The sequence below is a fragment of the Eucyclogobius newberryi genome, unplaced genomic scaffold (genome assembly GCF_026437365.1).
Source record: "Eucyclogobius newberryi isolate DKJ021-1_F unplaced genomic scaffold, fEucNew1.0.hap1 SCAF_13, whole genome shotgun sequence".
Classification (NCBI taxonomy): Eukaryota; Metazoa; Chordata; class Actinopteri; order Gobiiformes; family Gobiidae; genus Eucyclogobius; species Eucyclogobius newberryi.
The window spans coordinates 5,620,186-5,630,377 of record NW_027315757.1 but is presented as its reverse complement, the minus strand read 5'-3'; the positions used below and the strand labels follow the sequence as shown (position 1 = coordinate 5,630,377).

Below are 10,192 nucleotides of genomic sequence, written 5' to 3'. Positions count from 1 at the left end.
CCTGAACAGTTTCAACTTCCGGTCTTATGTTCCGGAGTATAAGTCGCACCAGCCAAAAAATGCATAGAGAAGAAAAAAAACATGTCACACTGGAGTATAAAATGCAGTTGCAAGTGTGAAATTATAAAATGCCTATTCTTTAGTATCCAAATAGTTTGAAATGTTAGTATTGTGACAGTAATAGACTGTTATGGTGAATACATGAAAAGACTCACTGCGTAGTTCAGCCAAAACTGTATTGAACAGTTTCCAACTCCAGAAAAATTGATTGGTATAAATGTTTCTCAGGTCAGTCCTAAGAAGTCTGCCATTTCTTAAAGCCATAAACCTAATTCCTACGATTGAATGAGACGGCGCTGAAACACAAGCTTACGAAAACAAAAAATACTTTATTGTAGTATCAACTTTGACAGTAGCTATTGGAACCAAAGGACATGCAACAGGACAGCACAGAATACTAAGCCACATACAATACTGGAGCAGATAGAAAAGTCAACTACGCTACTCTACATTACAGATGGAAAAGATAGGAGCAAAATATACCAGACATAAAACACTGTATAAAGATCTAAAATACTAAACAAACGCCACTCGATGACTTTTGGAGTACATCCGTCTGCCACTTTGCACTGTGAAAAATACATTTGATAGAGCCATAGTGTGCCAAGGTGTATCTAGTTTGTCATCATGCAACAGAAACACAGTATGTGGAGGAAATAAAACGTGACGGTGACGAGAGGCGCCGGGCAACATTCGACGACACTGGCAAATAGCAAAAATACACTTCTGAATGCTGCTAAAACATGGAACCTTTCACGAGCACAGAACGAGCTAGTAAGACGGAGATCTTGAATGTTGCCCCGCGCAGCCTAAAAATACAGCAAAACATAAACCAAGGGGCAGACACTAACAGACATTTCTTACTGTTTGTTTCTTACTTACTTCATACTTTTGGATTTTTTTCCTTTTATCTGCTAAAAAGGCGTTGGAATTTAAAAAGGTGTGGAAAACCAATTATTTTGTTCAAATTCAGCTTTTAACAATGTTAATTTTCAAATTCGGTCTCCATTTAAGCGTTGAATTGATATCTTTAATGACTAGTCTTCACATTATCTTAACCGTTTCCGACACACACCCAGCTCAGTGTGCAGCTCAGTACCCTCAGTATCGTGTCCAGTAAAACACTTCTGTGGTAGAGAATGTCAGTCTTTTACATTCAAAGATTAGATAGAAATTAAAGAGGACGTTGTTGCACTCAAAAAACGGCTCGGGTTAAAATACTAAATTTTTTTTTTCTTTTAAAAAGTGTCAATTTCTCTTTTCTTGGGCTGTTTGACAGATCTGCTTGTTATTTCACACATCAGCTTTAAAAAAACATTTTGGTGGCACATGGGAGATGGAGTAATGTCACTTTTGTCCATTCATGTGCTGATTGACATCCCAAAGACAAAAGACAGGCCCGCCCACACTGTCCAGACACACACAGCGACCGCGTTCTTTTGGATTCTTGGACTGGTTAACGTGGTGAAGAAAGTGAAGATTCAAAAAGGGCCGAGTCTGGACACTGTGGGCGTGGTCTTTTGCTGTCCAGTACCAGAAGAGGACCCCGGGCGTGAGAACGATGTGGAGTGGGCGCTCAGTCCTTCTTCTCCTCCTCCTTCTTGTCCTCCTCCTCGCTGGGGTACGAGTGCCAGGTGAGGCGCTCCTCGTAGAAGGAGATCACCACCTGCGGACACTTCACGTTGGCCTCCTTCGCTGGCACCAGGTCAGCCTCGTCAGAGTTTTTCCTGGCAGGAGAAAACAGGATGTAATGCATTGTGTTTAACTGTTGCATGCTGGGACAGAGGACAGACTTCTGACAGATCTGAGCTGCTCATCATGGCTCAGATGACTTTCACTTTATTTTATTCACAAGAACTTACGACATGAGTCTCTTGAGGTCACATTTAGTACCAACAATATTAGTGCAATGTTTTAACTGGAGTCAGTTTAGATCAGCCAATCACAGCACTGCAAATCTGCAGCTCTTTACCAGGAGCACAGCCTCTCCTTTTTAACACTGTAATACAGTATAGAGTAAAACACATACTTTGAAGATGTACAACTACAGTAGGTGTTGGTAAATGCACTGTGTCAATTGGCTGCCAACCGCCATAAAAGTAACAATAACAGCGCTCGGATTGGCTGTCTGGTGCCTCACTGAGCTTTCTGATTGGTGCAGCTCAGTGTGCCTCGTGGGGGTAAATAAAGTATGTTAGGATGAGTACTGACCACTTCATGAGGAACATGAGCTCTCCGCTGGAGTCTGTGGCCCCAATGATCCGCTCGGGCTGGAGACCTCGCCCGAACCCTCGGGCCTTCTCCCCCTGCACCACACGAGGACAGGACATTACAGAAGGCTGGGACATGGACATGTGGACACACGAGGGAACACTGTGCAGAAGACGGCTGAAGTGGACTCACCTCATCCTTCTTCTTCTTGCTGGCCTTCTCGTCGACATCTCCGGAGCCCGGGGCAGACTTCCTCTTGCCCTCCTTCTTCTTCTCCTCTTTGTCTTTGTGGTGCTTCTCCATGTACTCTGCGATCAGGTCGGGGCAGTCCAGGTTGTCCTGGGGCTCCCACGTGTTGTCCTCACTATGAACATACAAGTACCATTACGTTTCTTTCTTGGTCGATGTCAACGTGTCATTTTAAAACCCAGTGCAGCTCTGTCCATATTCAGGGCAGATATGCAGGGCCAATTTGGACCATTTCCCCCAAATATTGAAGTTGCAGGGCTGGGCGCCTTTACTCAGTCCAAGTAGGAACTGACCGAAAAGGTCAGAGAAGTTCTGACATTAACAAAAATGGTTTCCCCGACTTATACCAATGAGAGAACACCGCACAATCAAACCACACAGAGCGCGAGCACTAGGACGCAACGATACACATCTAATAATGACAAAACTATCTCCAGACATGGGTCACAACATCCATTTGATTTCCAACTATAGTTTGTGGCACCTATGATCAACATGAACCATAACTTACAGCTGCAACTGTGACGACTCATGAGTTCAATGATTTACAGCTATGAACTTTGAACCTGTGGAACACTAAGAATATACTTAATATGAGCTGATCAAGGACAGAAGTGTTCTTAGTGTTAAAGATCCCATTTCATGCTATTTTTCACGTTTCGTAGTCTACCCTAAGGGTATATTTGATCCTAATAAGTGTTGTGCAACAACCATAACATAATAGTTATAGAATATCACCCATATCTTGACCCCATTCCGGGAAATGCAGACGGCTTAGTTTGAGATTCGCCCCCACCCTCGTGAAGAGCCATCTCCCTCCGTCCGTCTTCTCGTCCAAGGGGAAGGATAAGACTGTTCTCTAGCTAAAGACCGCAAGGGGACAGAGACAGAGAGCCCGAGCCGCGAGGGACAGAGACGTGATCAAAATGCTGTTATTGGGGCTCATAAGCAAGAGGTTGGGGGCTGAGTCTTTGCCCATGGGGCCTGGCCCGAAACAACGTGGGTCCGCCCTCCTATGCGTTCCTCACCCGCAGAGGGATTCATAAAACGCGAGCCAGCGAGGGACACAACGCGAGCCAGCGAGGGACACAACGCGAGCCAGCGAGGGACACAACGCGAGCCAGCGAGGGACACAACGCGAGCCAGCGAGGGACACAACGCGAGCCAGCGAGGGACACAACGCGAGCCAGCGAGGGACACAACGCGAGCCAGCGAGGGACACAACGCGAGCCAGCGAGGGACACAACGCGAGCCAGCGAGGGACAGAGAGCATTTTATAACCAAGTGCTTTTATACAAAACACTTGGTTATAAAATGTCTTTCAATATGTTTAACCTGTCCAGATAACTATTAACATCATCAAAACACGATTATGGTTATTTTCTATAGTGACTAAAGGTAAGTGTCCCGATCGGTCTCTGGCCGCTGAAAACCATAAAAACAGCTGTGCAGCCACGTCCTGACAGCCCGCTGAGCGCAGTGTGGATCTATGCTGCATCCCCGCTCCACATGGCCGTACTAATGTCACACAGACAAATGAGCATCAAAAATCCCTCAGACGTTCTTGTGTTTGCACATGGTGTTCAACACAGCTGACGACACGCAGAGTCAGAAACTATTCTCCACACTTTAAACTTCCTCCGTGAGGAGAGCTGTGAGCGAGAGGCTGAGCAGAGCACCACGCGCACAGAGTGAAATGCACAAAGCACACGTCTACACAAACTATTTCTGACAAAACATTTCACCAAACTGCTGTAAAGAATGCAGAAACACTAGGAAGATGTGGACTAAATTTAACTCAACTGTATGAAATAAAAACATGCCAATAGAATTGTGCAATTTACATATTCATACAAATTAGGAGACAAATTAATTTAGCAGTTTTTTTGTCAAAGTGGGAATAATGACATGAAAATATTATATTTTTTGACAGAAGGGCAATGAATCAAGTCCTGAATTAGGAATCGAGCTGAATCATGACACCCTCATCGAATAATAATTAGTCGATCATTGATTGCAGCGTGAGTTTCATTATGAGGAGAAGACACATGAATGACCTGCTTAGTCTACAATATTCTTATCTCTTGACTCACTCAGAGAAGCCTTTCCACTTGAGCAGGAACTCCACGCGGCCCTTGTGCATGCGGCGGTCCAGCACCTTCTCCACCACATACTCCTCCTCTTCCTCCTCAGCGGGCTCTGCTGCTGGCGGGGCCTCGGCTGGAGCTTCAGCTGCTGCTGCTGCTGCTGGGGCTGGGGCTGCTGCAGCAGGGGTCTCCTCCTCCTCGGGCTTCTTTGTCTTCTTCACGGCCACTGCTGCCATGCTGGCGTCTACCCGGACTACTGCATGACAAACAAAAGAGTATGTGTCACCTTCGCCCTTCCAGGAAACTGCTGTTGTGATTTTGGGCGTTACAAAAATACATTGAATTCAATTTAACATTCTAAAGCATTTTACAAGTTTACAGCCACTAAAACTCACCACCCTTCAACTCTTATTGGATCAAAACTGCTTCAGAATCATTAATTAACCGCTTTCCCCTCCAAATGTATCGATCAGATTTGTTCCATCTTATTGAAAACAGACTTCAAATGCACAAACAGTACCAGGATCACATTTTGTCCTGCTAGAACCCAACCAAGATGAATGTGTGACTTTTTTGTGAGTTCACAAAGAGACGAGCTGACTCCTGTCCAGGATGTACCCCGCCTATGGCCCAAAGTCACTGGGATTAGGCTCCAATCACCTGCGTCCCTAACGGGCACAAGCGGTAGAAAACTAAAGAACAAACTCCAAAGAATCCATCTGGTTAGGCTCCCGCTGATTTGTCCAGTGGTTTAACGAGCTAATCACTTCGGGCCTAATTTATAAAAGAGTGCGCCAAATTGTACTTGAAAGAGTGCGTATCGGAGAGCAAAAATTTCACGGCTGCAAAAAAAAAAAATCCTCATGAGTTTTCGCCCCAACATACCAAATACGGCTGTGCAAATCTCCAAATTAACATTTAGCATATTCATAAAGGGCGAAACGCGGTGCAGACGGACGAGAAAAGGCGGAAAAGAGGACATTCTCCAAGACGGAGACACTGATCAGCAGTGGAGGCCCGCAAAGGACTCAGGACTCAGACACCTTCACAAGGCGCTGTTCATCTGAGGGCGTGGCCTGTGGAGGTAAAGTAAGAACGAAGAAAAACTCAGAAGACACGCAATTTGATGGTCAATGGAAACAAGACTTCTCCCTTCTACCAATAATCTGTCATAATATGAGCCTGATTGTGCCGACTGTGCGTAGATCACACTGTAGCCTACACTGCCCTGTGTATCCCCCGTGCGCAAAGTAACCCATCTCAATCAAGCGTGTCCAAACGTTTTTCACCAAGGGCCGCATTTTGAAACATATGGAGCAGAGGGCCACAAACAATCCGACAGTGTTGAATTTGTCGAATGAGCAAGTGAAACATTTGAAATTTTGCCTTTGACAGTTTCGATGAGTGTCCATCCTTTAATAAGGCCAAAAAAAATAATTGTGCGTTTCCGGTAACCTAACCGGCCAGAATTTCAAAAACCCGACTTTAAACATTTTATCGCATATTTACTGGCTGTACGTTTCGAGAATGTCAAATTGTGAGGCAATCCAAAAGCTGCGGGAAAAATTATCTGTGGGGATCGTAAGATATGAAAAATCCATGTTTGCAAATGCTCATATTTGATCCGCGTTGGCACTATCATCTACTCCTAACTCACGGAAGTCAGAATGAGTTAGGAGTGTATGATCTAATGCCAACCCACTGGCTGCCATGACCGTGGCGACAGGCACACCCGGGGCAGCAGCGGTCAAGATATTTTGTGTGACAGTGGAAAAGTGCTCACATCACGTAGTGACAATAAGAAAAATAGTGCGACACCGACACTGGCTCATTCGCCACTTTCAAAGTTCCAACTACTGCCGGAAATGCCTATTAGCAAGTGATACATTTGGTCAACGAGACTCCAAAGTCTGGCACTTACAAGTAATGGTGCTTTGGACTTTTTTCCCATAAACTTTTGGGACGAGTTACCGCGCTCACGTGGTAACTAATCATTTAAATAGGAAAGAAGCATGTAAGGCACTGGCTGGCTGTATCTGGGGCCAGGTGAGCAGCAGTCTGTATTAAATGGGGTTGCAAAAACTATCCCCCCACTAGAGCTGGGTTTAGATTCAAATTTCAAGAATCGATTCGATTCCGATTTTTACGTTTCAAAATCGATTTTTTCCGATTTCTCAGATCCCATCCGATTTCGATCCGATCCGGGGGTCAATGTTATTAAAAATGAAAAATGTATTTGAACCGTCTCCTTCACTTCATGACTGTGTAGAGAAGCAACATATTAAAACTAGTATTATATCAATATTAAACAGCAAATCTTACAAGTATTGGTAGTTACTAGGGATGCGTACCGCTCAGCAGGACCGGATCCGGACTTGTAAAAACGTTTCGGTTCAGGTCCAAAAAACCCGAAACCCCGGTGATTCGGTTCTGGACTCATTAAAAATCTACCACTCACATTCTATATCCTTTACGTGCTAGAATCTAAACCATCCTAAACCTTCCATAGATCGCGAAATTCGCGCTGGAAACGACGTTAACACTGACATCGCTTTTAATGGCGCCCGGAGCCATCAGCGACGCACGCGTCTTCCCCGCGGCAGAAGTTGAAGCCGGCGCAATGAGTTTAAAGACGCGAGAGACCGAACATTCGGGAAGATCGCTGGCTTAATTGAATCGTTTTAAGCCGCCGCGTGCGTCGCCGCTTGTGCCGCTCCGTGAGTTAGTTTAAGACGTTAAAGGAGCGGGTTGTGCTTTGGTTTGGGTGTAAATATTGTAACTTCTCGCTCAGGTCAGTATTGCTGGTTTAGTGCTCACAAGTTGTCACTGTATTTCTTGAACAGAGTTGGTTACTGTTGGCCGTAACCATGGTGATGGAACAGGAACATCAAAAACCATCTCGTCTCCTGAGCCCGCTCTTAGCTCCGCCCCAGAGACCGCGCACGCGCACTAGAGACTAGGGTCGCTACAATATGAATAAAATAACTGTATTATGTTGTAGTGTGATGTAGCATTTTTTTAGGTGGGTTAATGTGCAATATACATATTTATACATCTAAGTAAATACTAAGTCAAAGTAATATTGTTGATTCATTAATTGGAGCTTATATTTTGTAATAGTATTTGTATTCTACAGTTGTTAAATATGGTCTTGTGTTTAATGCTGTTAATATGATGTATTGTGTGTAGTGTAAAATATTTTCATATTCTATTTTTGATATTGCTAAGTTGATTGATTTATAGTGGTTCTAGTTGACTCTTATGCTAGTTTTTGAAGGTTTTTACATGACTTTGATGCCAATGGATCTGCAAAATTAAAGAGTGGAAATATTATCTAAAGGCATTAAACTTCAGGTGTGGAGAACAGCCCAGTCAAACCACTAATACACTTGACAAACATAGTATCAGCTGAAACAGCTGCCCCAATACCAATACTCAACTTGCTCTTGTTTGGGAGTTGTTCCTCAAGTAAAACACACACGTGCTCACGCTGAGACTACGTCACGGGGTGGGCGGGGGGCACGTGCTCACGCTGAGACTACGTCACGGGGTGGGCGGGGGGCACGTGCTCACGCTGAGACTACGTCACAGGGTGGGCGGGGGGCACGTGCTCACGCTGAGACTACGTCACGGGGTGGGCGGGGAGGCAGATCGCTCTTCGCGAGGGTGGGGGCAAATCTCAGACTAAGCCGTCTGCATTTCCGGGTTTGTGAGCGGGGTCAAGATATGGGTGATATTTCATAACTATTATGTATTGGGTGTTGCACAACACTCAAATATACCCTTAGAGTAGACTACAAAACAGGGAAATAAATAGCATGATATGGGATCTTTAAGTCATTGCAAAGAACGCAAGTGATCCAATTGTTCTTTGTACGGTGAAATGAACATTAAAATACATATTGATAACTTTTGATACATGATGTGTCTGACTAACATATTTTATAAAAAAAAAAAGTTCCTAAATGCACTCTTGAGCAAAGATGGCACAGCGTACAGAGTTAATTATATGGTCATTTCTTTACTTTCTGGCCATGTACACATGTAGGTGTGTATTTTTATAAATGCATATGTGTCGCCTTTCGTTTTAGAATAAGTATTACAATGCGTACACACAATCGTTTTAAATATATGTCCATCCACACAAATCCGTATAATTGCGTTCTTGAGCGTTGTCATAAACATGCCAATCAATAGTTGGTGGCGTTTACCTAAAAGTTAGAGCCAATCTATCCAATGAGAGGAGGCCTTTTCAGGTGACCGTATGACAGTGGTCTGTCCTTCTATGAGAGGACGAAGTAACTGACAGTGACGGGAGTGAGGACCTGGACATGTCCCACCCGCGGGCTGCAAGTCCAGGTCTGACCCCAAAAGTCTTACGTGCCTTCGTGGTGGTGGAGTTAGTACTCCTTCTGTGCTCCGCAACAAGAAATAGTGGTTGTGTTTGCAAAATCGAGCAGGAAAAAAAATCATTTGTACACTATGAAACACTTTTGAAACACTCCGTATACGGGCCGCACCTGACGATAAACCGAAGGTGCCCACGTTGTAACATGATATATTACATACACAAACGCGGTAGAGAGAGTCTCTCGGCGCACCCGCTGAGCTGCTTTACAAATTAGACTAATTTCTAAGTGAATAGGAGTTGGATTGTAATAAAACACACATTTAGACGTTCAACAAACGTCACAGCTGTCCCTACTGTCCCCTCTGTCCTTGATTACTGTGTGAGCCGATTTACCTGTGTCTTCACATTTGGTTCATCTGCTCCTGAGCTCGTACTTATCGAGTGAGTGTTACATTGTAACATGATATTTATACAAAAACATGGTCCATGGTAGTGATATACATGTCTTTTGATATACATGTCTTTTGATATACATGTCTTTTGACATATCGCATGTTTATGTGCGCGCTCCGTGTGTCTTTGTATTCTACTGCGTGTAGCAGGCCGCGAAATAGATTTTAAAAGTCAGGGGCCAGGGTGGCACCCCATCCAAAAAATGTAGGGGCCCCCCAGCCATTTCAGGGCCCCGGTTCATGCACGTTATTAACTGCACAAGATAAAACAGGAGTCGTGAATTGGACTTTCAGTGCAGGCTGCGAAATAGACGGGGACCCGGGGCCCGTAAGCAGTCAAATCTCCGGCGGGCCCGCGGTTTGAATTAGGAGGGGGCCCGCCGTGCCCCTGTATCTAAATTCCTCGAAAAAAAAAAACAAGATTAAACTAGTAATTTGTCCATATTTGGGGCATTTATCGCTTAAGTTTCGTTTTGACAGACATGCCCACTTCGCAGTCTTCTCGCTTCTCATTGGCCGAGCGGTGTCCATGATCTAATTTCGATGAAAGCGAGCATCTGATTGGCCGCTGCGTTCGTGTCGCGCCATGTGTCCTTGGAAATGCCTGGTTTAATTTTGCGGCAAAAGTGAAGACTGAATAGCGGGCTGAGTAAGGTTGTTTACAACAAAAACTATGTCGATGTAGAAGTACCTTGAAAGGGGAAATTTTATTTATTCCTGCTGCAGAACATATAAGATCTCCTTGTGTCAAATGCTGTATACAGTATTTATTTTGTATCCAA

General features: G+C 44.5%; 1 protein-coding gene across 4 annotated transcripts in view; it reads right to left on the bottom strand.

Moving 5' to 3' along the window:
- Nucleotides 1-369: 369 nt before the first annotated feature.
- Nucleotides 370-10,192, bottom strand: part of cbx1a (chromobox homolog 1a (HP1 beta homolog Drosophila)) — a 30,824-nt gene continuing 21,001 nt past the window's right edge. For 2 of the 4 annotated variants that reach the window (XM_072442392.1, XM_072442394.1), the window contains 4 exons: nucleotides 4,614-4,863; nucleotides 2,464-2,635; nucleotides 2,272-2,366; nucleotides 370-1,787 (listed from right to left, as the gene is read on the bottom strand). In XM_072442392.1, coding sequence (XP_072298493.1) covers nucleotides 1,637-1,787; nucleotides 2,272-2,366; nucleotides 2,464-2,635; nucleotides 4,614-4,863 — 668 coding nt within the window. In that variant the 3' untranslated portion in view covers nucleotides 370-1,636. The remainder of the gene's footprint in view (nucleotides 1,788-2,271; nucleotides 2,367-2,463; nucleotides 2,636-4,613; nucleotides 4,864-10,192) is intronic. The other 2 variants (XM_072442393.1, XM_072442395.1) reach the window with 1 other exon arrangement.